General features: G+C 51.5%; 9 protein-coding genes across 9 annotated transcripts; 3 read left to right on the plus strand and 6 right to left on the minus strand.

The window, feature by feature from the left end:
* Positions 1-719: 719 nt before the first annotated feature.
* Positions 720-3,188, plus strand: CC1G_02942 (beta-glucan synthesis-associated protein; the record flags this gene model as incomplete). Its single annotated transcript, XM_001835802.2, has 8 exons — positions 720-1,085; positions 1,138-1,730; positions 1,782-1,891; positions 1,963-2,061; positions 2,116-2,138; positions 2,193-2,822; positions 2,876-3,048; positions 3,098-3,188. 8 exons carry the CDS (start codon positions 720-722, stop codon positions 3,186-3,188), a joined length of 2,085 nt encoding a protein of 694 aa, XP_001835854.2.
* Positions 3,189-4,201: 1,013 nt separating this feature from the next.
* On the minus strand, positions 4,202-9,077 carry CC1G_02944 (hypothetical protein; the record flags this gene model as incomplete). Its single annotated transcript, XM_001835804.2, has 12 exons — positions 4,202-4,314; positions 4,519-4,797; positions 4,864-5,080; positions 5,139-5,228; positions 5,285-5,539; positions 5,596-5,749; positions 5,806-5,974; positions 6,039-6,251; positions 6,337-7,074; positions 7,128-7,459; positions 7,661-8,391; positions 8,448-9,077. The coding sequence occupies 12 exons, from the start codon at positions 9,075-9,077 to the stop codon at positions 4,202-4,204; spliced, it is 3,921 nt and encodes a 1,306-aa protein (XP_001835856.2).
* Positions 9,078-9,272: 195 nt separating this feature from the next.
* Positions 9,273-10,413, plus strand: CC1G_02945 (hypothetical protein; the record flags this gene model as incomplete). Its single annotated transcript, XM_001835805.2, has 5 exons — positions 9,273-9,707; positions 9,767-9,825; positions 9,878-10,002; positions 10,053-10,276; positions 10,333-10,413. 5 exons carry the CDS (start codon positions 9,273-9,275, stop codon positions 10,411-10,413), a joined length of 924 nt encoding a protein of 307 aa, XP_001835857.2.
* A 190-nt stretch (positions 10,414-10,603) lies between these two features.
* Positions 10,604-11,517, minus strand: CC1G_02946 (hypothetical protein; the record flags this gene model as incomplete). Its single annotated transcript, XM_001835806.2, has 4 exons — positions 10,604-10,764; positions 10,840-10,881; positions 10,931-11,066; positions 11,119-11,517. The coding sequence occupies 4 exons, from the start codon at positions 11,515-11,517 to the stop codon at positions 10,604-10,606; spliced, it is 738 nt and encodes a 245-aa protein (XP_001835858.2).
* A 212-nt stretch (positions 11,518-11,729) lies between these two features.
* On the minus strand, positions 11,730-15,534 carry CC1G_15010 (hypothetical protein; the record flags this gene model as incomplete). The annotated part of the gene is made up of 13 exons (XM_002910633.1): positions 11,730-11,924; positions 11,989-12,050; positions 12,117-12,251; positions 12,308-12,465; positions 12,737-13,124; positions 13,182-13,398; positions 13,461-13,550; positions 13,603-13,851; positions 13,911-14,061; positions 14,116-14,284; positions 14,337-14,495; positions 14,551-14,881; positions 14,932-15,534. The coding sequence occupies 13 exons, from the start codon at positions 15,532-15,534 to the stop codon at positions 11,730-11,732; spliced, it is 2,907 nt and encodes a 968-aa protein (XP_002910679.1).
* Positions 15,535-16,119: 585 nt separating this feature from the next.
* Positions 16,120-19,419, minus strand: CC1G_02949 (DUF323 domain-containing protein). Its single transcript, XM_001835809.2, has 10 exons — positions 19,073-19,419; positions 18,378-19,020; positions 18,312-18,318; positions 18,126-18,241; positions 17,674-18,063; positions 17,568-17,621; positions 16,939-17,514; positions 16,680-16,882; positions 16,468-16,624; positions 16,120-16,406 (listed from the first exon to the last, which is right to left on the minus strand). Exons 1-10 carry the CDS (start codon positions 19,378-19,380, stop codon positions 16,281-16,283), a joined length of 2,580 nt encoding a protein of 859 aa, XP_001835861.1. The 5' UTR covers positions 19,381-19,419; the 3' UTR covers positions 16,120-16,280.
* A 654-nt stretch (positions 19,420-20,073) lies between these two features.
* On the plus strand, positions 20,074-20,768 carry CC1G_02950 (protein kinase subdomain-containing protein PKL/ccin9; the record flags this gene model as incomplete). Its single annotated transcript, XM_001835810.2, has 2 exons — positions 20,074-20,372; positions 20,423-20,768. 2 exons carry the CDS (start codon positions 20,074-20,076, stop codon positions 20,766-20,768), a joined length of 645 nt encoding a protein of 214 aa, XP_001835862.2.
* Positions 20,769-21,348: 580 nt separating this feature from the next.
* CC1G_15011 (sensitive to high expression protein 9) lies at positions 21,349-22,688 on the minus strand (the record flags this gene model as incomplete). The annotated part of the gene is made up of 3 exons (XM_002910634.1): positions 21,349-22,138; positions 22,204-22,542; positions 22,592-22,688. 3 exons carry the CDS (start codon positions 22,686-22,688, stop codon positions 21,378-21,380), a joined length of 1,197 nt encoding a protein of 398 aa, XP_002910680.1. The 3' UTR covers positions 21,349-21,377.
* A 98-nt stretch (positions 22,689-22,786) lies between these two features.
* Positions 22,787-25,472, minus strand: CC1G_15012 (cytochrome P450 oxidoreductase; the record flags this gene model as incomplete). The annotated part of the gene is made up of 4 exons (XM_002910635.1): positions 22,787-23,508; positions 23,562-24,523; positions 24,589-25,156; positions 25,233-25,472. The coding sequence occupies 4 exons, from the start codon at positions 25,470-25,472 to the stop codon at positions 23,032-23,034; spliced, it is 2,247 nt and encodes a 748-aa protein (XP_002910681.1). The 3' UTR covers positions 22,787-23,031.
* Between the last annotated feature and the right edge of the window lie 697 nt (positions 25,473-26,169).

Genomic DNA, 26,169 nt, shown 5'->3' on the forward strand with positions numbered 1-26,169 from the left:
ATGGGGAGTTCAAGAAGGCTCATGGATTTCCGTTTTCAGTTGCTTCCGCACCTTGGACGCGATCGAAGTTGGTAGGAGCGTCGGATGAGTCGCCCTTCTACAGACGATTTGCTCTGTAGGTCATGCTGGCGCTAATCTATCAATGAGACCGGTCACCGCTAGGCTAAAGGGGTTACCATTGCCTCTTTATCACAATACCAATTGCCGGCGTTGCCCGCCCATTGGCCCAAATCCTGATGATCTCCGCCATCAGTGACGCAACACTGTTCAGGGGGTTCGAAACGCGAGCCAAGGAGAATCAACGAACAACCCAGTTGCGGTCATTTTGAAGGATTAAAGGAGGATTAAGCGCGTTTATATTGGATCTATACGCGTAAACCTCCCCGAAATGCAGTTAAATAAACTTTAAAGCGATGTTCCTATCGATCCGGAGCTAGGAAGCGCCAAAGTCGCCGTGAGGTGGGGCTAGCTCGTCATGTGCACGCCTCGTGTCGCCCTCTCCACTCCAACCCTGAGCGTGAATTTCCATAAACCTCCGGTGCTGGACCAGCTTGTCGTGTAATTTCAAGGGCTTGTGTGGTCGCCTTTGAGGAGATTTCGGAGAACGGAGGCGGTGCTGTTGTTGAAGTTGAGGACGAGGATCGTGAGAACGGCCAAGGTTGGCCGAATTTGGAGCTCGCAGCCACTGGCCCAAGGTCGCAGACTCTTTTCTCTTCTCCATGTCTCGTCCATCTCGCAGGCAGGTCCAGTCTTACCAGCCCCCAGCGCCCGCCACATACTCCTCGGTGCCCCAGTCGAGCCCACCGAGAAGGAGCTCGCTGCAGCAGGGCCCAGGTTACCATTACCATTACCAGTCCCAAGTCGCTGGTCCAAGACCAGTTCAACATGGTCGAGCCCAGTCAACGAGCAGTCATGGTCATTATACAACGACAAGTCAGACGCATTATGCACCCAGCCAGGGTCACTACACGAGCAGTCACGGCCATGGCAGGTCAAGATCCAACGAGCGTCGGTCATCCAGCAGGAATGGTGTAACGATGGGAGTTGCAACAGGCCAGATTGGCTCGGCTTATGGTCCTTATTCTGTGCGTATTCGCTATGCGAGAAGCCTGGAGAGACGACTGACAGCGAGCGCAGTATCATACAAATCCTCCACCACGAAACGCTGGCGTATATCGCCAAGGACGCTTCAGCAATACGCCCTCAGAGAACTCCCTCTCAACCGGGGACCATACATCACAACAGCCTCTGCACCAGCCGCAACCGGCTCCTCCTCAAGCACCGCTACCGCAGCGCACAACGACAGTCCCAGCTTTCATGTGGGATAAAGAACCAGACCTCGACGATGCATTACATACTCCCGATCCTAGAAGAGACAACAGCTGGACACCCTTCTCGTGGAGAGGCTGGGTGAATGTCCTGGGCATCCTCATTCTCCTCTCTGGACTCTTGACGTTATTCATCGGTTTCCCCGTCATCGACTATGCTCAGAACCGATACCGTGCAATCCATGGCTTCAGCGTTGGCGGCGTCAATGGATCAGGACAGATACCAGAACTTCCGGGAATGCCTCGGTTGATTGACTATGATACCCCTCAAGAAGCCTACTCGAGAGTTGGAACAGATGGACAGAGATACGAGCTTGTCTTCAGCGACGAGTTCAACGTCGACGGGAGGACGTTCTATCCTGGAGATGACCCGTACTGGGAAGCTGTTGACTTGCATTACTGGTAAGTTGGCTAAGTTTTCCCGCATGCCATTTGGGTCCTGATGTCCGCTAGGCCTACAAACAACTTGGAGTGGTATGATCCCGGTCATGTTACAACCGAGGATGGCAAATTGGTCATTACGTTCGAGCAAAGACTTTATCGAGATTTGAACTTCATGAGTGGTGGGTATCTGCTCTTTTTTTTTTTTTTTTTTTTTTTCTTTTGGGCGGGCTTTCACTTACACATGTATTAGGGATGTTATCATCATGGAACAAGCTTTGCTTCACGACAGGGTACATTGAAGTCTCCGTCAGCTTGCCTGGAAATGGTCAAGTTCCAGGCTTGTGGCCAGGTATGGACGCTGTTGCCAACTACTCTAATGTTACTCACTAGGCTTCTGCTCTAGCCGTCTGGACACTGGGGAATCTCGTGAGTATCTCATGCATTGTTGGTATTTATGATTTTCTCTGACCCTTGCTCAAGGGACGCGCTGGTTACGGCGCAACCACTGAAGGCACGTGGCCATACTCTTACGACGAGTGTGACCTGGGTACCTTCCCTGGGCAACAGTCACCCGACGGCGTGCCATCCGACGAGATCCTCACCTACAGCCGCACCGGGGCACGTCTTAGTGCATTACCTGGACAAAAACTGTCGGCTTGCTCGTGCCCTGGCTCAGATCATCCTGGTCCTCGACCTGATGTCGGACGGGCGGCACCTGAAGTCGACGTCATTGAGGCAGAGTCGAAAGAAGGAATTGGTCTTGTTTCCCAGAGTTTCCAAATTGCACCTTACGATTATGAATACTGGCCCAACAGGGAGGAATACTCCACGATCTACAACGAAACTATCTCGCACGCTAATTCCTACACGGGTGGAGAATACCAACAAGCCATCTCAACGGTTTCTGAAGTGACCCCTCGCAATGGCCCCTACAATGGCACATCATATACAACCTTTGGCTACGAGCTTTGGTCCGACCCAAAGAATCGAGACGACGGATACATCACTTGGTTTAGCGGAGGTGTTCCAACATGGACGCTTAGGGCAGGTGCAATTGGACCCAACAACCGAACGAGAGTCGGCCGTCGCATAATCCCGGAAGAACCCATGGTTCGTATGATTTCACTTCGTCGTTTCCTCCGAATTCATAACTTCCATTATAGTACATCATTTTCAACGTCGGCATGGCTTTCAATTTCGAGCGACCCAACTTCAATGCCCTCGAGTTCCCCGCCAAGATGCACATCGACTATGTGCGAGTGTATCAGCGTGAGGGAGTCAAGCATGGAGTGACTTGCGATCCACCGAACTATCCAACGGCTGACTATATTGAAAGGTATGTTTGCAACGAGACTATTAAACCGTCTCTTGAACGACTCCCCTAGGCACATCAACGCGTACACCAACCCGAATTTGACGACATGGGAAGGAGCAGGCAATACGTTCCCTCGCAATAGGCTTTTGGATGGCTGTTAATCCTCACCTCGCTTTGCTGGTGAATACGATTATTGCAAGACGATAATGTACGACACTAAAGATCTTCAAGACTCGCCAACACGCTGCCCCCTTTCCACCACGACACACTCAAAACTACCACTATCACCACGCTACGCGGATTCTATTGGCAACCATCTCACGGACCTCTTATTCCCTACTCACGCACGCACGCATCCTACTCACGACCTTTAATGAAACTTGTCTTCGTTTCTCCCTCACCCACATCGGTGTGAGTGAAGGAGATTCATATGTTTGATTAGTCCATCCTCCCTTCATCTATTCTGTTCTGGTGCATTCCCAAGTGGTTCGCTTTTTTCGTTCTTGTTGTACTACTCAAACATTTACACGCACGATCAACCATACGGCACCTCAAGCATTTCCCTCTGGTGTCGCGAGAACTGGTCGCTACGACACCTTCCACATCCGCATTTTATCCATCACCTCGGCCCTTATCCGAGACCCCGTTCTACCGCGCACATGACATGTTGCTACTCTCCATATCTCTTCATTAGCCCGCCCTATTTATTCCATCCCATTCTCTTTCTGGTTATGAGGTCTAGTTTTCTCTTCCGCTTTCCCTCAATGTTCTTGCGGCTTACCGAGGTTTCTTGACGTGTCTTTGTAAGAGGGAATTGCTTTACTCACTGTGTATTTTTCTCATTGCAATAGAAGTTTACAGAGACCCAGCTACGGCACAGGAGAGCATGGTCTTAGCTACTACGTACTACTACTTGGCGCCATCGACATACCAGATGAAAAGGGGCCCGTTTCTCTAAAAGAGTCGGCCTCCTCTGCGGATATATTCCAACACCTAATAGGGGTAGAAGCTCACAACAGTACCGTTACAATGCTCAAGGGTTGGTCCACCTAGTTCTCCGCATCATGCTCGCAGATAGGTCGACACAGCATGCCCTTCCTCCACCTGGTAATCCCGAGTCGGACAGTTCCTACCGGGTGAGTGGGAAACCTCCCAGAGTTACTGTCCCCGTCTCTCATGCTACAAGATGGTTCCCAGCCTCTGGACCCCCAGAGGACCCTTTCAAAACGGCCTTCGAGCACTCGCCAGAAAGTGGAGGGCCCTTGATGGAAAAGCTCCCAGTTTCTCCTATGCTCACGGGAGTCAGGAATAGTTGCAATAGTGCTACCTATAAATACACTTTTCCGATGCTAAAAGTACAAACGAAATAATGGGAAAACAGCCAGGAAGCATGACGAGCAATTCCAGTACCCATAACGCCCCCAATACTACAAACACTGCTGAATAGTTCACCCGTATCTCTCTACAAGAACCCGCTTTCCTGTAACAAACGTGCCATCTTTTCGTCTTCTCTCTCGCGAGGCTCCCGTTCCAGACTCAGCTGCCAAAAGTGGTCGCTCGATGCTCGGGTATCGCTGTACTGATTGAGGGATTCCTCGATGTAGTTCAGGACGATAGGTAAAGATTGAAGGTTGAATGATTGTGTTTGCCATCTTTTGATGTCGCTGATGACTTCGGATGCCTTCTGTCGTTTGCGGAAATTGACCAACCCGCCAGGCAGCATGTCGGGGTTACCATCCTGAATGAACTGTAATGTCGACAGGAAGACACCTGATGAGGGAGAAATGTCATTCACATACAACGTCAAAACACGAACAGCAAACAGCTGCAACTCACCAATGAATGGCACACATGGTGGGGTTACCGAGGCCATGAGTTGACGATACTTGGTGAAATTTTTGTTGCTGTCGATGGTCATCTCGCAAGCCTGGAACATGGACATGTACCGCGGGCTGACTTGTTCCCAGGTACGCTTCAATCGTCGGATGGGAGGCGTATTCAGACCAGAGGTGATAGCAATCATGCTCGAGAAATTGTTTAGTGACCGGCAACGCTGTTATCACAACAATGATTAGCATTGCGGCAGAAAGCCAGTTTGAAGGAACACGCACGTCTGCGATAGTGATGAGGTGCTTGACAATGGCAGCTCGTTTACGCGAGTCCTCCTTGCTCAGCACCAGATCCGCAACCCAATCAGCAATCTAAGAAACATTGTCAGACGTATAATCACGGCAGGAAAGACACCAAGACCTCGTACCCTATTGCTAGTCTGGATAACAAGGGCAATATTATCCATGTTTTCTGTCTTCTGCTCTCGAGCACGTTGAAGACATTCCATGGGTTTGATGCGTTGATACAGCTGACTCTCCATGAGGGTCAACTGTCGAGCGAGTTCCAATGCATCAATATCAGTAAGGCGCAGTTTCTTCGTCGACTTCGGTACTATAGGCGGAGGTGGAGGCACCAGATTGGTGTTGACCATAGCTTTGAGGTTATCGCTGCCACTGCGTTGCTGAAAATAAACGTCAAGACAACGAGACCGGTACGCCAGAGTGAGATAATACTGACCGCTCGCTCGATCAGGTTGAGCAATTGCTTTGCAGCAGGGAAGCCCACGACATCATCTGACAGAATGAAATTCTTGATCTTGTCGAGAATATACATGTCTTCTTTTTCCAGAATATCTTCACCCTGAATTATTGACTTGAAGGTGTTGATAACCCTGTGACCACACATAAACACATGTAGCTTTATCTCGACACACACAAGTCCGCTCACCGAATCTGAATGATATGCTGCTTCAACTTGGACCATTCCTCAAGTTCGGCAGGGTTCAACTTGTCCGGAGGCTTCACCCTAAACCGTTCAATGAGAAGATCCACAAGTTCGTCCAGAGTCGTGAACGACTTGAACGTCATCAGGAACGCCTCAGTATACGTCCGATCAGCTATTGGGAAAATCATTTAGCCTTCAATCACCCAATCAGCAAGCAAAAGCCGGGATATACTCACTTAGTTGCTCATGTGCCGTTAGTTTTTCAACCAACGCTGGAACAGTACCGCCACGGACAGACCCATCGGACTCGATGATGATATCCTCAGGGCTGTAGCTGGGGCGCAGATACCATGCTATCGAGTCGGCTGCGACCTTGTCTGCGTATTCACGCCCGAGCCACGTCTCCAAATCCTTTTGCTTGGCAGGTCGACTTGGAGCCTTGGGAACAACTGCAAAATAAGGTTGTTAGATCGATCAATTAAACGAGGAACAAGGAACACGGAGGGAGACGGGGGCCGATGAAAACACACTCACGTTCATCATCAGAAAGATCAATATCGAGGTCCGACTGACGATCAGGGGGTATCGTGGATACCAGAGTCTTATCCAGGGTGCCCGCAGAATCATTGGCGTGTTGGTATCCATCGTCATAGGTACCATTCGCGAGCGTCCGACCAGATTCATATGAAGAATCGTTGGCAGACGAGAGCTTCCGACCACCCTGGCGATTGAACGCAATCTCCAAGTCTACGACACCTTCGTTCTCCGAATCGTACGCGGTGTCGTCCTTGTACTGGGAAGTGCCAATTTGGTTGTGAATCATGCTCAAACGCGACATGCGCCGCTCGATCGAACCTGTGTAGTCGCCTAGAGCGATGTCGGCTTGTTCATGACCGATGGAAAGGATGGCTTCGATCGCTTGGCGACATTGGCTGAGGTTGGAGCTGATGGAGGTGCAGAGTTTGTCGAGAAGGTCGTATGAGGATTCCCGTTCGCCCGGAGTCTGGGGAGTGTCGCCATCGTGAAGGTTCTGGGCCGTGAGGAGCAAGGCAGATGTATCGTCGTACAGTCCTTGCAAGACCGTTTCCAGAGTTCGAACCAGCTTCCTAGCACTTTCCACAGTCTGGGAGTAACGCCCGTCCTGAGTAGCTCGATCCTGTGTCACTGTACCATCAATGTCGATATGGCGGGCAATGTGAATGTCGGCAACATATGATAGAAACGCCGAAACCTGTGTTACGGACTGTTGAACCCTTTGGCGAACTTGCTCCACTAAAAATCCGTCAACGGCTATGAAAGTAGAGTAGAAGAGAAATTAACTATACCTGATGAGTCGCTGCTCACGCGGAGAGCCTGTCCCAGACCTGCAATGGTATCCAGAAGCGAGGACAAATGGGCAGTGACCTCTGATGCGACTTCAGCACCCAGAACCTTCTTCGGAGCAACAGCGTCGCTCTCCAAAGACACCCAGCCAAAGCCCTTCCAGCTTCCAGCTTCACCAGCTCCAACCAATCCAAGCCCGAGATTAGCGTTCGAGAAAACACCTTCCAGTCGCTTGGTCTGAGATTGAGGAGAATCGCCCGACTGCTGGACACGCTCCACCTCCACTACAAACGACTGAACGGCCCGCTCCAACTCTTCGGCATCCGTCTCTATCCTGTTGAGGGTATCGGCAAGCTGTGAGCCTGAATCATACTGCATCGCTCTGGCGCTGAGCACAAGTCGAGAAAGAGTTGCTGTTACCCGTCGCTGTACCGGCTTCAGGGGTGTCGTCTGCGAGGACTGTGACCGCACGTCACGAACGCCTTTCGGCAGGACGCTACTGGGTATGTGGCCAGTTGGAACCGCAGCGACGTACAAGAGATTGCGAACGGCCACGACCACGCTAGACACCAAATCATCGAGGTGAGCATAATCTTCCGGTGGCCGCGTGACGCCATTGCTTTGGATGCTATCGACGACGGCGTGGATGGCGGCAGTTGCGATAGCTGACAGGTCGGTCACCTTCTCCACCGGCGGAGGCTCCAATGATTGTTGAAGCGATTTGGCAATCTTCTCGGCTGATGTGAGTTCGAACATGTCGGGGTCGATGGGGTCAACTGGTTGTGCGCGAGGTGCTGGTGGTCGTCTGGGCTTGATGTGATCAAGGGGTTGGACGTCTGAACTATCCGAATACACGCTGAGACGGGAATTGTCTGTTGCTCTGTTCGCCCCTGGGAAGGAAGACGAAGGGTCGGTTGCCGTTGCAGCTGCTGAAGGACTTCCATTGGTTGCCTGTGGCCGTGTCCATTGGGCAGTGCCGTCGACCGTATTGTAATAATAATAAGTGCCATCACCGGACGTTTGCTTGACCCACGGCTCGGGTGTGCGGACGCCCCTTGAGGTAGTTTCAGCGGTGGATTGTGAATGGAGACTGGTATGGGATGTTTCTGAAGAGCCGTTTACGCTGTAGGGGAGATTTACAGAGGTTGCAGATCGTGAGCTGGACTGTGACGTTAGACCGGCCAAATCACCGTCCGATGTCTCGTCCTCGGAATCGAGTGGTATTTCTCTTGCTCGCTGGCCAGTTCGTTCATTAATATACCAGATCTTGTAACGCTCTGTTTAGTGGACGAGATCCCCGAAAAGGCAGGCGCAGGACTTACTTGGTTGTCTGGTGTGATTTCTGGCATCCAATAATCACCGGGCTGCGCCTTACTACTACTCGAGGCCTTGTTCGAGCCGGGCTGATGGCCATTTCTGTGGGAGCCAAGCTCGCTATCAAGCCATTCTTCGTTCTCGGACAGGCTACCACCCCTCATCAATGCATGGGACATGTCGACAGTGGAATTGTCTTGATTGACGACGGTGGTGTTGGAGTAATCAGCGGTGGACATTTCTGAGCCGGAGAATGCCTGGTCGACTTCCTCATCGCTGATGATAGTGACATAGTTTGAAGGGAACCATCCGCGCTCCTCTCCCAACAGACCGTCCCACCAGCCCGAGGGCTGCTGTGAGAGGACCTCTATGATATCTCCTTGCCTGAAGGACAGCGCGGACGAGTCTTGGGCGTCATAGTTGTAGAGTGCCCTGCAGAAAAGAGTTGTGAACTGAGCGTCGAGGTCGTCCTGGTCGGACTGGGACTGGGTGTCGGTTGTGGTGGTGGTGGTGGTGGTGGTGGTGGTGGTCACGGCGGTGGATGATTGAAGAACGGAGGAGGACGCTGGCGACGACGATGACCTGGAATTCTCTACGGCAAAAGGTGTGAATTGGTCACCCTGTGAGGGGACGGACATGTCTGTAGGATGATTGGCGAAAAAGGGATGACAACTCAGGACATAAGCTCGTTTCCGAGTCCAAAAGCCAAACTCCCAAGATCACCTCTGGGCTCCCCTGTGGAAGCTGACTAAGCGCCGTTTCCCACATTGTCGACCTGGCTGGTCCGGGATGGGACTTGTTCGAGACTCTGAGCCTCTACCGTCTCAAGTATTATGCCGAGGAACACTCATTATTCCACAGACGACCGTCCTTCGTCCTCCAGGCGCGATGATGACCGCAGCTATGCTCGTCGTCGTTCGTCTCGCTCTCGCTCACCGCCGCCAAGGCGCTCAGACGACAGGGTCAGGGACAGAGAACGAGATAGGGGACGTTCACCAAGCCCGGGTCGAGACAGACACAGACGACGCCGGTCGTACTCGAGATCGCGGTCGCATTCGCCATCAAGGCGCAACACTGCACGCGACACACGATCCCGATCCAGGGACAGAAGGCACCGACGGAAACGAGCGCGTTCTTCATCCGCTTCCTCAGCCTCGTCCGAGGAGGATGACACTCGGTCAAGGCGGAAGAAAGATAAACGCAGGGAGAAGAGACGTAGCGGCAGCAAAGAACGTCGGAAGAAGGAGAAAAAGGAAAGAAAAGAAAAAGTGAGCATGCGTTGCCTGTCATCGTCTATCCAAATACACAGTCTTGACCTTCCAATTAGAAGAAACGCTCCGCCAATTCGTCACAGTGGGGTAAATATGGCATTATATCTGACATAGAGTCGGTCATCTCTTCTTACAATTCGACTTGGTCTCACCCTCGTATTACACAGTATCTTCTCCAAGCAGGCGGAATTCCAGACCTGGCTTGTCGAGGAACGAAAGATAAATCCAGAAACAATCACCAAAGACCAAGAGAAGAAGGAATTCAGCCGCTTTGTCGAGGATTATAACACCGGTTAGCTGCCTTGGCTTTTCCCGAATTCACAACTAATCCCTATTTAACAGCCACCTTGCCTCATGAAAAGTACTATAATATCGAAGCTTACGACAAGCGAATGAACGCCTTGCGACAAGGAGAGTACCTGCCTCCCACAGACGATTTCTATGACTTTGAGGCCGACCTGAAGGCAGCCAAAGGCGCGCACAAGAAGAAACCGGTCGAACAAGAATCCTATCTGAGTCGGGAGGAACTGATGGAACTTAGAAAGGTGCAACAAGAACGAGTCGAGGTACAGTCGGACGTCTTTCAAGGATTCTGCTTCTCGTTGACATGCCTTCCTCGCAGCTCGGAAAGATGAAACTGCTGGGTATGGACATCAAATCAACCTATGGCGTCCGAATGGAAAAGACCGAGTTTGACGATTGAGAGGTATAATTTTCCTTCTTGCTATCTTCATGTCGGCGTATCTTATTGGCCACTGGGTCATCCACATAAATATATAATGTACTCTGTGACCCTGTACAACTCGGACTGTTCAATGCAAAAGGAAACGACACACTAGATATAGCAATTTCTCTGCCGTTGCATGAACTCCAGCGGCTCGCGATATGGTCCGCTATCCTTCCTCCTCATGATTATTGCTTTCCTGTTGTTGCCCCTTCTTCCCAACAAACTGTTCCAAAGCAGTTGGAGCACCCTTCAACGGCGCCACAGCTGAAATCATATCCTTTACTTTGTTTTGTCGTTTAGGTTCTGCCGAAACGAAAGGCAAAATATCTATATGCAACGAGACGAAGTCAATGAACGCGTTAGACACCGTGTTCATTCTTAACCGCAACTGCAAGTGCTTACCGTCAAGGAAAAGAAATTCATCCACGCGTTTCGCTACGCTCGCTATACTATAATCAGCACTGACACCACCCGGAGGAGAAGGATAATGTACCTATATCCCGTCCTTGCACAGTCGTCCTATTCTCTCGATTGGCGACCCTCGCCCCAGCCTCCGTTATCCGTCTAATGAACTCCTCAGTTGCCAATGAAATGAGGAACGTAGCGTCTTTAGCTACTATGGGTATATCCTAAACAATCTCATTAGCTCTCGTCGCCGAACCTGACGGTACCAAAACGCACTTTATCCGCTTTAATGATTTTCTGAACACGCGCAAGAGGGAGTAACGATTTTCCAGGTTCTCTCTCAAGCGTCTGCGCTTCCTTCTTCTTCTTCGGTTTGGATGTTGAACTCGTTGTCGCCGTCGTCTTGGCCGCCTTGGTCTTTCCGCCCTTCCCTGCCTCTACCTCTGGAGGCGGCGGTTCGTCCACATCCATCGCATCTTCCTCCTCCTCCGGAAACTGCGCCTCATCTTCATCTGGAAACTGTGGTTCGTCCTCTTCCGGAAACTGTGATTCATCTTCGTCTTCAAACTGGACTACATCCCCCTCCTCGTCCACCAGTGTGTCGTTCATGGGCTTGTCCTCTTCCATTGACGCGTGATTCTTGTTAATGGGTGATGATATCGGTGAAGAGGACATGATTCGTTGTAGATTGATACACAAGGTGTGTTAGGAATGTGAAGGAAAGGCCTGGCGGCGTGGTGGTCGTGAATTGAGACGCGTCCAGCGTGTAAAAATCCGACCGCTGGCACGCGTCGTCGCTTTCTCACATCATCAACGACATAGGGGCTACCAGCAATCCAACGCTGAATTCGCGTCTCCTGTCTAGATTAAGTGGGTTTTTCACTAGACTAGAGGTGTGCCTTAAGCTTTGTCACAAGTTCCCGAGCCTCATCTTCATCCAGTACATCCCTCGACTCAAACTCCAGTTTGTGCATCTTGCTCAAGCTCAGCTTGGTCCCTTTCCCCTTCTCGCTGGTAGTAGGTTCGGGTGATGGACTTCTCGAAGCGGTCAGCTTGGGAGCTGGGATAACATGATAATGCACCTGCATCGACAACACAGTCAGTTCCAACCCCACAACTAGTACAGCGAAGAGTAAAGTGACTGACATGAGGTACGACTTGAGCGTATTCTTGGTTACACACGACGTTCAAGCCGGTATGATCCAAGGCTAAAAAAATAGACAAAACTATCAGATACTTACTGAGCTAAAGCGCGACAGAACCATTGAGCTCACCCTTAGTCAAAGCCTGCGCAACCCTCGAAACCGCCTCCCCAGTCGCACCCGCATACTCCGGCGGCAACTCTGACACCCTCGGACAATGTATCTTCGGAATGACAAGTGTATGCCCTTCTCTCAGCGGAAGAATGTCTAATCATAACAGTCAATCCTTTACTATTCAGATACAGCAGCGGGATCGATCTCACCAAGAATTGCAATCACTTTATCTGTCTCGTATACCACCGCTGCCGGCGATGTCTTCTTGATGATACGACAGAAAGCACACGAGTCGTCCGAGGCCCATTCGCGCGGCATTTCGCGATTTACATGGTCTTGAATAAGGAAAGAGGTCATCCGGGGCCGCCTTGGTTCGAGGTAGAGGTAAGACGTCAAGAGCCCATACAGCGCCGAAATGACTTCCGGAAACAGCTCCCGTATATGACGCAAGAAGCCTGACGCTTTCCAATATATCACAAGAGACAAGGGTAACGGCTGTGAATGAGAATACATGGTAGAATGCAGAATAGTAGTGATGACAACAGGACGGACATGAAAGAAATCTAATACAAATACATACATAAAAATAGTCATAGATCACCCCAGAATCCTCGGTAAAATACACATCGATCCCTCACCCCGAGCGAGGTGATCCAGGTCCCTCATTCCCCAAGAACAAGAACCACGAATCCTGCACCGAAAACGCATCCTTCATCCCCGCCATCCCATCCCCGCTCTCACATCTCTCCCTCGGCTCCCTCTCCAAACTCAAATTCCAATACTTGTCGCTCGAGCTCGAGCCACCGCCGCCACTCGCATGGAACCTCTCCCCCAAAGGTCCTAACGAGTCCTCAATGAAATCCATGATAACAGGAACACGCTGGAGGTTGTACGAGTGTGACTGCCATCGTTTGGTGTCACTTATGACTTCAGCAAATTTCTGTCTTTTGCGGAAGTTGATGCGCCCGTTGGGATGGTTGTCTGGGTTGCCGTCTTGGATGAATTGCAGGGTAGAGAGGAACACACCTAGGGGTAAATCAAGTCAGTGTGAAGGCAAAATACTGGATACGGAGGTTCGCTTACCGATGAAGGGGATACATGGGGGCGTCATGGACGCCATGAGTTTGCGGTAATTGGAAAAGTTCTTGTTGCTGTCGATGATCCCTTCGCACGCAGCAAGCTCCTTCATCGAGCGTTGATTAACGTGTTCCCAAGTTTGCTTAAGCCGACGAATTGGGGGAGAGCTCAAGCCAGAGATGATAGCAACCATGGTGGAAAAGTTCTTGAGATGTCGACACCGCTGGTATCACCGAAGCCACCGTTAGCGACTGAGCTGGCAAGAGTCGCGTATCGACAACTCACATCGGCAATGCTGATAAAATGTCGGACAATCTGGGCCCGCTTCCAAGGATCCTGCTTGCTCAATACAAGGTCTGCAACCCAGTCCGCAATCTATGGCCAAGTTGAGCTCCTCGACGACAGAACAGGGAGTAGCTAATCGCACCTTATTGCTCGTCTGAATGACGATTGCGATGTTATCCATATGCTCCGCCTTCCGTTCTCGTACACGCTTCAGACATTCGAAAGGTCTTATCCTCTGGAACAGCTCGCTTTCCAAGATGGTCAACTGACGAGCGGCTTCGAGGGGGTCGATGTCCACGAATCGCATCTTCTTGTTAGCTCTGGGGATAATGGGCGATGGCGGAAGAGTAGTATTGCTGACAACATTGTGAAGGCTGCTCCCACTGCGCCTCTATAGGGAACGTCAATCCTGGCTCTGTTGCCTAGCCCTCAAAGAAGCGATATACATACCCGTTCGACCAGGTTGGAGAGGACTTGGGCCGCAGGTAAGCACGAGACATCCTTCTCTTGAACAAATTCTCGGATCCTTGCAACGACGTGATGGTCATCGTTCTCGATTATGTCGTTCCCTTGTACCATCAACTTGAAGACATTGAGCACGCTGAAGCAGTTTCTATGTCAATTCCCAGTCGTTTATCCATGCCAAAGAACCTACCGAATCTGAACGACGCGCTGCTTCATTGAAATCCACTCCTCCAGTTCGTTGGACATGAGCCCTGGAGGAGGAGCAATTCTGAACCGATCAATCAACGCGTCCACCAGTTCGTCAATACTAGCGAAAGTCTTGAATGTCATCAGGAAAGCTTGGGCAAACGCTCTGTCGGCTAGAAAGTCGTTATTACCGTTCACACTTTGTCTAGAGTCAGGTTCACTTACAAACTTGCTCATGTGCTGTTAGCCTCTCGACAAGCGCTGGGAGACTTCCGCCTTTGACGGATCCATCTTCACCAAGCATGATATCTGGAGGAACACTCGGTTGCAGATACCAGGGTATGGCCTTTGCTCCGTAGATCGAGTCACGTCCCGAGTCGTGTGCTGTAAAGGAGATGGTCAGCGGGAAGTCAGTGAAGAGACAGGCAGCTCGGCTCACTCATGGACAGCCCCACGTCGTCCACAATGGGAAACCCAAATGTAACTGCCGACCCAGAACGTTCCTTCAAGGTCACCTTGGACTCGCTCGCATGAGAGATGAGGGATTGGGAATAAGTTTTTCCTTGGATACTTCCAGAGTCGTTCGAAGACCTGCTGGTCATGAACGACTTCTTTGGCTTCAGGGGCAGCGGGATCTCGAGTCCACCATGTGAGTCTTCGAGCTCAGAGTCTCCCGAGTCCCCAAGTCGCATGGGGAGGTGCCATGCCCGCCGGCCTCGGCCATCTGAGGTGGGCGCCCAGGGATGTCGCCATTCGACGGGAGGCGATGTCTGCCGCGGTTAGTTAGCGCCGTTGAAAAGAGAGAAAGAGTTTGGCGCACCTCGTCGTTAGGACTACTACGCGGGGTCCAAACAGTCGGAGATTCGAGTGTGGAGGCCGACCTCGGTGACTCCGAGATAACATGGGCGGCTTCGTCTTCGCTGAGGAGGACAACATAGTTGGAAGGAATCCAGCCCCGGACATCCCCGAAATAGGCGTCCCACCATCCCGAGGCATCCTGAGACAGCACCTCGATAATGTCGCCCTTCCTGAAGGAAAGACCATCGGGGATACCGGCATCATAGTTGTGCAACGCTCTGCAGAATACGACGGACTTCTCTTGAGCAACTGGAATCGGCTCCACCCTTGCTGCGAAGTTCTGATTGCCTTGGGTTATCTCCAAGGGCTGAATTTGCGAGTGAATGGGGGCAGACGTGCTGTCATGTGGAGTTGGGTTGTGGACTGGGGAAGCGAGAAACTGTCTTGTTTGGGGGAAGGGAATCACGTTCGCCTTTTCTTTTTCCTTCGTCTTCTCTTTTTTCTTCTCCTTCTCCTTGGGCTTGTCTTCCTTCGTCCGAGACTTGACCTTCTTGACTTTGGGTGAGGCTGGATTGTCTTCCGTGAACAGACCGTCGTAGAGGCCCGCCTTGTGGAGTGCCAGCATGTTGCTCGACTCAACGGGGGGAAGAGGCAGTGGGAGAACAGGAAAAGGAAGACACAAACAAGAACCGAGCTCCAAGTCCGATAAACACTGATCAAGATATAGTGTCCATGATATGTTTCCGTGTCTTGGTATGGCCTGTTTCAGCTCCCAGCAGACCAAAAAAGCGTTGAAATCAGGAACGGCGGGAGGATCGTTGGACCTGAATACCGCTCGGCATGCTCTCGACCTTGTAGATAAGCCCAAACGTTTCCAAGACCAGGCATCCCGCAATAGATTCGTACTGAGTTGGAGGCGGAGTGGGCAGCAGATGCGCTATTCCAAACACGTTCATCGGATGGAGGAGACGAACGTGCATTGACGGTGACGACACGCTGATCCCAACAATGGTGAATAGACCTCGCAAGTTTGGTCGTATTTCTCCGCCGGGACGCGGCATTTGAGCGGCAATCAACAGGGGCACAACGTCTGCCAAATATGTACTACTCTGGCAGACTCTGGCTCTCGGTCCCTGGACGTATAGTATGCATTTGCATTTGGAAAGACAATCAGGCCTCGAGGTGGAGCAAGGGCGCGAGTCTAATAAAGGCTTCATTTGGTCAGATTGGTACTTCATTCAATGTACTGGTACAAAGTTACTATTCATACATTTGAGCATCAGATATCGAGGGGCAGAATGGAAGTTACAGGGCAGCAATTACTTTCAGAAGGAGAGCACGTGGTCCAGTCGATGATAGACCTCACAGAGGTTAATTCGGGGGCAGGTCGTACGCAATGCGACCGCCAATCCAAGCGTAGGGGTAGTTTCGCTGGTACCAGTTTCGGAAAGACCTTCTGTTGGCAATGCGAGGTACGGTTGCATAGGAGCCGCCCAACTACAAATGAATGGTTAACGAACTCCAAAGTCGTCAAGATGATGATGGAGAAAAGACTTACCACAACCTGATGTTTTCCATCAAAAAAGTCCATCGAGTAGCCAGGATACAGCGCTGAAGGTCGGAAGCCATCTACTTGATCAAACACCGTCGAGGTCCATTCCCAGACCCCTCCGTTGTGTCCCCGCCCATCAGCCTTGTCCAGGCCGGTCGTGGCGCTAAACGGCGGATGTCAGTGGCGTGATGCAATCTATGATCCGCGGGTACACTCACGGGACTGGGTGCCAGTTTCTGAAGCCAACGTTTGCTCCACCTTCGTAGCCGGCTTCAAACTTGTCATAAAAGAGTCGCAGTTCAGGCTCAGTCGGAAGTCGACCGCCCTTGACGATCGCGTATGTGGAAAGGTTGTTGTAGGACGTGATGACTGGCCAGTCTTTTGCGATTTCCATATCGACGGAACCATACAACGTTCGAACCTGTGCGAATGGCACCTCAGCTTAAAAGACCAGTTAAAATACGGGAACAAACAAACCTTGATTGTGCCATGCCCTTTGATCCAGCTGGCAGGAAGGTCAACCTTGCCCTGACCTTCGCCAGTATAGAATGAGTAAAATTCGCCGTTGGTAACGGGTCGCCATTCGATAGCGAATGCCTTAACCTCGACGGTCCTCTTGGGATTTTCGTTGTCCCAGCCGAATTCGTGTTGCTTGACCTTCTCGACGTCCATGGCTGTCGTGTCTTCCAATTCGTCATCATCGTGTCCCAGGTTCACAGAGGCCGGTCCAAGGACAGCAGTTTTCTTTCCGGGGACTGGTGCATTGTTCCATCCCTGGACCAACATTTCCCAGTGAGGAGCTGTGAAACCTGGAGGGGGAAGGGTTCCAGTGCCAGCTCTTTGAAGCAACATGTAGAGAAGCGTCTCCGCGTGCATCGCTTCATGCTCCAGGGTCATGAACAAGACACGGGCGATCTTTCGAGTCATGGGGACAGCGCCTGATTCTAGATCGTCGTAGAGCTTCCTCACTCGCTGCCGAACGCGAGCTTGGAATTGGAGAATCGATTCTAAACTTGGCCAATCTTCCTTCTCTTTGGGAACTTCTGAGTGTGGCTACATCGGATATGTGAGATGCATATTATCAGGGGTGGGAGGAAGAAGCATACGTGGCATTTTGTGGGATCTTCGACGTCAGGATCGATTCCTCGCTCGAAGATGTACTGGAAAGGAGAGATGTCAGCACAGAGCACATAGCAAGAGGAGAGGACATACTTTAAATTGTTCAGGTTCCGTGTGCGGCTCTCCGAGTAATCGCGAAAGATGGATGTCCAAGAATGTCGGGATATGGCCCAGATAGAAAAGGCAAATGTGCCTAAGATCAATCGGTTTCTCATGAAGCATGGAAGGAGGGATCATGCCGAGAGTGATGGTATTCCAAACCTCCCACATATCCTCCCAGTCACCTCGAGTAGGGAAGCTGAAGGGGGTCGCAGGGATAAGGCCTTGCTCTGTCTTTGAGGCACTGGGCGACTTCAGTAAAGGGAAGTTGAAAGGCGGTCGTTCGAGAAGCCATAATGAATATTGGCCGCGACTGTCGGTCCACCTCTGGATAGGCCTAAGGTTGGCATTCGTGAAAAGCCTCCATGCATCGACCTCGGAGTACTGTAGGAGGTTGGGATATCAGTTGAAGATATCCCACCAAAAAGTAGTATATTTCTCGTCACCTTGACGGACTCTTCGATCTTCAACATCTCGTTTTCTGAGAAGCGAAATTCCGCCTTCGCAGAAGGTACCACGATAGAGTGAGAGCATTTAGACTTATAGAAGGCTTCGTGTCGACCTGGAAGAAAGAAAAAGGGGGGTTTGTGAGCGTGACGCGCGAAGAAAAGGACTTGCGTGGGGTAGCGTACGTTGTTTCTAGGAGAGATTATTGAAGTCAGCGACCTTCTAGGTTGAGACGATACTAAACGTCACACCGAGTCATAGAAATTGACATATTCCCATTTATCTTCGTCGAACATGTGCTCGTCGCCAAGCGTTCGCCCGGCATTTCGAAGGCCGTTCATAATGAAGCGCTTGGTATAGCCTTTCGGATCGTTGTAGGCAACTTCGATCTGCTCCTTATCGTTGTCGTGGTCCAGTCCAAGGAGGAGCGTATCTCCGGCTCCTGGGCGCAAAGGAAGGGAACGAAGGAATCCGTCTGCCTCTTCTCGAGGGAAGTTCCCAAGAGAGGAACCCAGGAACATGATGTGGAGTTCTGGTTGAGCGTCGACGGGGCTAGAGGGATGACTGCTGAAGTCATACGAGCTGGAATCACTTTCGGAAGAGCCGCTCGAGATAGGAGAGCCTCCTCTGGCCGTGAAGCCGTCTGCGAAGGGAGAAGATAGCCCTCCGTTTTCGATAAACCTCAAGCCGTCGTCGTAGGTGCCGCAGATGCCTTTGGTGGCAACCTTCCCATTCAACTGTTGACCGATTTCCGAGGCTTGAATTTCACCTAGGGTACGTTCAAGCTCCCTTTTCTCGAGGTCAAGGGCGTAGTATGTGATGGGGGAAGGTCGGTTGGCATCCTCAGCAAATCGGGACAAACCCTTCAAGATGTGAGAGGTCTTCCTCAGAGCGCTAGCGAAGGATGGGTGAGTTATGGCCAGTGCAACTAATGGCCTGGACCCACCCTGCACCAAGCTCCAGGACAACCTCATCGGAGGAATCATTGTGAGGGTTTCGCGAATGCATGGTCCGAACAATGTCGTCCGCGTGGTTCTTCAAGATTTCCTCCTCAGCGCCGAAGAGGTAGTATTCAGGCGCAGCCGTTGTGATATCGTCGTAGAGTCGAAGACCCCGCTCGTCGTAGAGGAGCATCGTAGGCATGGTCTTCTGTCCATTAGGACGCGACAAGCCATCGAGGATTTGCTTAGAAAGGTCAAAGTTGGATATTCCGTCCTGGGACGAGGTTTGGACGTCGACAATTTCGACCGGCATGTGGATGGTGGAGAATGGCGGATTTATGGGAGAATTCCAAGTAGCCCGAGTGTTTCTCTGTTTCCCACTCCTGCTCTTATATGAACGGCCCTTGTCTTGGAGGGTCACGCCTGTAGCACATGACGTCAGCTAATATGGCCCTTTCAAGAGCGGGGTGCATCCAATCGGTTCAGAATAAAGGAGAACGGGGGTCGGCGTTACAGCAGAAGCGCCACGGACACGAGCTTCGGATCTCAGAAGGGAGATTATTATGGACTGAAAGTTCCATGATAGAAGGTGAGCATCAAGTTTGGGGCAATGTCGAGAGGTTCTGTGCCCACCACGTAGCCCTGTTTGATAGGTTCGCGCATTACTGTCAGCAACACGTGCGACGGGGACCTCAGGTGAGTGCTTGAATCAGCAACGTCTCTTCGCAGGCTTCCCAGAATGCAGCTAGGTCGGTTTGAAGGTGGAGAAAAAGGTTAGAACAGGGGGTCGAATTGGATGCATAGCACTGGGCGTCTTGACCTATTGGGGCTAGATGTTTAACGGTGGCAACGTCACCAATGTGGATGCGGGGAATAGGAAACAAGAAATAACTTGGCGTCGATTTTCCTGGAAAGGCAAGTAACCTGGCCAGTGCTCTCCGCGGGGTACATCCTTTGCCAGTCAGACTGTAGACCGATTCGAATTTGAAGCTCCGATTTGGCTGCCATGGCAGAGATTATCTCGATTAATTGTCCGCTTTATGGCGAGGGCCCCGACAAGGCGTTTAGTGTAAAGATCCAGGCGAACGACATCAGCATCCTCAAAGAATTTATAACGACGCGCAACCGACTTTCGAATGTCAATCCAACGCACGTACGTCTCTTCAAGGTCTCCCTGACGCCAGACGAGCTACACAAAACGATTCCAAACCCAGAATCCGAGCTCAACTCACCGCTTGCAGAAATCTCTGCCATCTTCAATGATTTACCAGAGAACAAAGTTCATGTTTTAGCAGGTAAGCAAAGGTCACAACCGTGCTTCATATCTTCACTTGGATTGCCGCTGTCCTCCCCAGGACTGGCCTCAAACGATCTGCTCTCGAGTCTGCGTTCCAATTCGACGCACTCAAGCGGGCCAAGGTGGTCACTGAATCCCCGTCACAGCTGGCTCAAAAGTCGACCTATGAAGAAGGGTGGGTGCATGGAGACCTTCCATATTGCAACATCCTCAGGAGCAAAGACAAGCAACGGGTTTGGGTTGTTGACTTTGACTGGGGAGGGAGAGATGGTGAAGTCTACTATCCGACTCCAAGGCTGAATGAATTGTTGGTCGAAGGAAGGAACTTCTCAGATTGGAAGATTCGGAAGGAGGATGATGAGAGGATTTTGGATCTGACGTTCAAGAGACTGGGTCAAGTGTAGAATGTGTGCGGCTGAGGTGGGATTTGTCTGCCTTGAGGACCATTGCTTCTTGCGCCGCTTACCCACTGTATATGGGGCTGTGCGCTCGAATAAAGCATTGGTGCGAATAGTGACCGAGATTGTAAATTGGTCCAACCAAGGGTTCTGCATGCGAGAAAAGGGGAGAAATAAAAGAACGGAGAAAGGAGTAAAGACAAGTCGACGATGGAGTGGGAGAGAAATACTGAATGCTATGGTAGGACGCTCTCGTGGGCGGGGCTGATGATTTCGACCTCGAGCCTCAACTTGAAGTTCATGCTCCCCGTGTACAGATCTGGCGAGGTCGTGGTTGAATTCCGCACTGTGACACTGTACACAGAGGTAGAAATCCAGCCTTGCCGGACTAGATCGAGTCCGCAGGGAAGAAACCGCGGGCACGTCTACCTGATGACCTTGGACATGACTGGCGATTCAAAGAGGATCGTCAAGGGATTAGATGTCGATGTAGATCCATTGCTGTCCACCGAACGACAACACTCTATGTCGACCCGATCTAAAAGCTTTGACAAGTGAGTAACTGCCAGACTCCGAACGCTCAACGTTTAAAGCCTGTAAACATTAGATTGTAGATTATCGACCAAATAGTATGCTACCAACGACACCGACAACGAAGGCACTCGTACCAACGGCAACGAGTTCCCATGTCCTCTGACTAAGGGAGTCGAATGGTGGTTTCAATTGTTGAGGAAGTGGTGAGGGCTGGGGTTCGTCGTTGTCGGAGGGAGTGTATGGAGGGGGTGGTTCCGCTGCTTCGACTGGGGTGGGTTCGGCGGTAGCAACAGAGGCTGCCAACTGCTGTGCTAGAGATAGGATCAAGGCCTCTTGTCCCTCCAGGGAACTCCGGATCCTCGACGTGCTCTCCTCCAGCTTCGTCAGATAGTCTTCGCTCAGTTCCTCCACCTTTCGCTCAAACGTCTGGGCTAGACGTTTCCTCTTCCACGGTTCGACCAAGATAATGGCCAAGATGAAGACGATCAAGTTGAGTCCTAGGGCCGCCAGCTGTCCATAGGTCGACGCGCTCCGGATTTTGTCCGACCAGACTTGCTCTTCGTGGTATCGAGCCAGAATCAGCCGCATGAGCTGGCTAAACTCCTTCTCGACCGCGTCTTCCGTCGAGTTAACCGCCGCTTTTGCTCGCGCCTCTTCCTGCTCGTACAAATGGTCTTCCCGGACAAGCGTCGTAAACCGACTGACGTCGTGGTCCGTCCACATCGACTTGCGCTGGAGAAGATCGTTGACTTCTCTCTGGGACTTTGAACGCTGCAGTACCGCTTCTTCGTACGCTGTTTTGGCTTTGCGCGCAGCAAGACGGGCTTCGTTGATTCGGTTCTCTAACAAGAGACACTTTAAGTATTGAAGGATGTATCACCAACGACGAACGGAGTTGGAGACTCACCTTGCACCACGACCTCGCGTTTGAGGGCTTCTATTTCTTCGTAGCCAGTTGCCCTGTTCAGGTGTTGCCCCAGCTGGGAGAAATGGGTTTTGGCATTAGCTGTGAACCCATCCGCTCGAGTGCGGACAGCGATGGCAGTTTGTTCCGTCCATTCCCGTATCCGTTGCTTGACCGTCTCTAGTTCTGCATGAGACAGTAACTGGGATTTGTCAGTAGACCCTATTCTTGGAGTAGATTCTAATGGAGGGCTAGATGTTGACGCGGGGTGATTCTGGCTGGGAGGTTCGTTGGATTCGGAAATTGCTGGCAGGACCTCCTTGTCATCGACAACGGTCTTTCCTGATTGCTGTTCAGCACTGTAATTTCGCTTTGGCAAGCTTCTCCATACTGAGACTGGTCGAGCAAACGACCTCGAGATTGAGGATCTCAGCATAAGCTGGTGTCGGAGCAGTGCAGAACCAGCTGGTGACAGAGGCCGAGTTCATTGGGCGCTACAGCGGCAATTTCGTCCGTCCCGTGTGAATTTCATAGGACGGTCCGGTAGCCGTGATCAAAGCCCAGGTTCGTATCGCGGCAAAGTTGTGGAAAGCGAAAGCAAGAACTCTACTTCATTGGCTCTAGTGAGTATGTACATCCCGATCCGCAGGTCATACAATTATTATAATCGAGAGAAGTGGTGCTACCCATCGGAAACCATTAAGATACGAAAACGCACTGAAAAGGGAGGAGTCCAAACCCAGTGGAGAAAACTGTGCTGTAGATCGCGATGACTATACGACAAAAAAAGGAGAGTAGTCGATAAACGTGAATAAAGCATCGAGACATGGTTTAACTCCAGACATCCAGCATCAGCCGCGAGCGTTCCTTGAGCAGCTTAACCTCTGCTGCGCCCTCGACCTCGGCAGACCCACCCTTCGCTTCACCCAAGATGCGAGCAAGAACCTCTTCGACTTGCTTGCTCATGTTTTTGGCCTCGCCGCAAATGTACACGTAGCCCTTGCCCTCGAGAATGGCAGAGGCGATGTGCTGCCGGTCTTCCCATAGCAGATCCTGCACGTAGATCTTGCTGCCATCAGGTTTGAACTTCTCGCGCGAGAAGGCCGTGCGGAGGACGAATTTGCCTTTGAGCTCTTCAATGTACTTGTCCCACTCGTCCTTGTACAGGAAGTCTTCCGTGGAGCGGCGGCAACCATAATACAGCGATATTCTGCCCCAATCTGCCAATGCATCCGGACCGTTCTTATCTAGGGCACGGCGGGCGAGAGCCACACGTTCTTGGACGAAACCACGGAAAGGAGCCACACCCTATGGAAAATGTTAGACTGCGCAAGAAAGAAGACAAGTTGTTCTCTACTCACAGTTCCGGGGCCAATCATAATCACTGGACTCTTTGGGTTCGTGGGCAATCTAAATGTAGATCGTCGCACGTGGATTGGTGCCTTGTACGTTGTGTCGACCTTGTAAGCACCGCGGGGACCTTCGATGAGATACGCTGGGACGGAAACACGTTCTTCGCCATCTTGAGTAACAAGGGGAACTGATTCGTTGTTGGCCGCGTGCTTGAGATTGAGAAGGAAATTTGAGCCGACGCCATATACCCATTTCTTGGAGACAATCTCGCTGGGGATGTTCTCGTGTTTCAGGACCACCACAGTCGCGTGAATAGAAGTGGGGTTGAGCTTGGGACTAGAGGAGATAGAATAATAGCGGGGTTGAAGTCGTGGGATTGCCGATACGACGATATCGAAGGGAATGGGCCATGCTGTGGTATTGTCCGGGGTGGGAAGTTTGCGGATATCATTGCCTGCAGCCAACTGAAGGACCTCTCCAAGTTTGAGGCATCCATCGGCAACGACAGTATGGTACTTCTCCTTGTTGGTATTAAGCTCCTTCAAGAAAGCTTCGGCCTCCGGGTTGGGAGCGAACTTGGAGAGGGTGCCGAGAATTTGGCGACCAGCGACAGCGCTGATGTCAATGTAGTGGCGCAAGACAGTACCGTAAGTCGTGGGGACGGGGAAGGGAACTTTGGCTAGAGCAGGATCGAGGGACTCAATGCCGATGACCTTATCCCTCTTGTCGTGCAAACCGAGTGAGCAGAGAAGACGCTCGACTTCGAGGTCGGGATTGATAGGCCATACACCAAGGTGGTCACCGTGTTGGTAAGTAATGCCAGAACCTTCGGTGTTGAATTCGATGTGAACGCAATTCCGATCAGCGTGGGGGGTGAATAGTTCACGAGCGACGGCGATGGGAGCCGGGAATGGGTTTTTGGCATCGTGGATACCTTTGGTCTTTGTCAAGGCACGGGCCGAGTACTCGCCTAATATGGATTGATTCCAGTCAGAATACATGTATAATGATGTCGACGAGAGCGGACATGCGCACCTAGGTAGACCTTTTCCGGAGGATGGGATTCGAGCTCCGAGACGACAAAGTCGGCTGTGTCACCACCCTGACCCTCTTCGACACCCATGGCGGTAGCGAAGGCTTCCCACATACCATCCTTCCACTCTAGGTAGTCCTCCTCCATGCTCTTGTCATCGTCGCCCTCGCCACGTTCCCCGATGCGCACGGCGCCCATGTTGGTTAGAGCAGCGTCAACACGGCGTCCGATCACATTATAGTGCTCGTATGTCTTGTTGCCCAAACCGAAAACGACATACTTGAGGCCATTGAGATTGCGCTCTCCGTTGCTGAACTCGAAAGACTCGTCCTCGAGGTTCTGCATCAATTGAACTGCGTTGTCGGTAGGTTCACCTTCACCGTATGTAGCCATGACGAAGAAGGCGGCGCAGTCTTCGGGCAGTTGGTCGAGATTCTCGAAGTCGTATTCCTCTGGATCGCAGACGAGGGAGGCGAGGCCAAACTTGGACTTCGCCTCCTTGGCGAGACGAATGGCATACTCTTCCGCAGTACCGGTTTGGGACCCATAGAATATCACGAGGCGCTTTTTCTGAAGGATTTGGTCGTCCACGTCAGTACATCTCCCGACGGAGAACTTGAACATGATGTAGGTAGACGACACGTACACTCTCCTTCATCTTCGCAATGAAGTCGCGGGGGTTTCCTGAACCATTGGCGGCTTTTGTGGCGACTGGAACGACCTTGGGCTTCGATGTTGCGAAAAGCTGGTCACGGAACAGGTAGAGCGCTGCTAGTACGACCCCCAGGCCGACTATAACAGCGTCTGACGACGATGAAGCCATACCGGTGGCAGATAAGGCGACAGAAAGGCCTGGGCGCAACGACGACAGGTTACCTTCGGGCATTGGGGTATCGTGGAGGGGCGAAATGGGGCTTACCAGAAGAATCGGAGCCTGCCTATATACCGAAAGAGAAGCAACGGCGAGTAATAAAACTGGCCGAACCTCTAGGAATAAGAAAACCCAGGGAACGAAGATGACAGTCAATGAGAGACGTGGTCAGCTCCCGGTGCCAATCAAGAATTGTTTGGCTCTGGCATTCAAAATCGGATCACTGAGAACAGATGCCCAGAAATAAGAAATTTAGCTTCCTCTGTCCCTCCCTGTCAATACCGGTCTCGCTATTGCTCTTCTTTCGTACAATTGCGAATTTCAAATCCATAAATACAGTTCTTGGGCCGTCCAAGCCAGCTTTCTCTCAAAAGTCAATTGTCCCTGCCTGGAGCATCCTCCGAGACCATCAGTCAGCAACAATGACGAGCGTCAAAATGGGTCGACATTCTGCGTTCGGACTCCCAACTGTTATTCCTTATCAGATTACCTATAGGCCACTAACAACACAGAGTAACCGTGGCATCAAATACCATCAGGACCGCCCACCTTCATGCGCTCCCGGACGCTCCAGGCCCTGTGACTTTGAGGCCTGGTCACCGCGTCTTGAATTTCCTTGACAAGGGGACTATCTTCTCCGAGCTCATAAGCATACCACTTCATCGAGAGCAAACCCCATTGGCGAACTGCTTCAGCGCTGGATGATACAAAA

The sequence above is a fragment of the Coprinopsis cinerea genome, assembly GCF_000182895.1.
Source record: "Coprinopsis cinerea okayama7#130 chromosome 8 map unlocalized cont3.8, whole genome shotgun sequence".
In the NCBI taxonomy this organism is placed as follows: Eukaryota; Fungi; Basidiomycota; class Agaricomycetes; order Agaricales; family Psathyrellaceae; genus Coprinopsis; species Coprinopsis cinerea.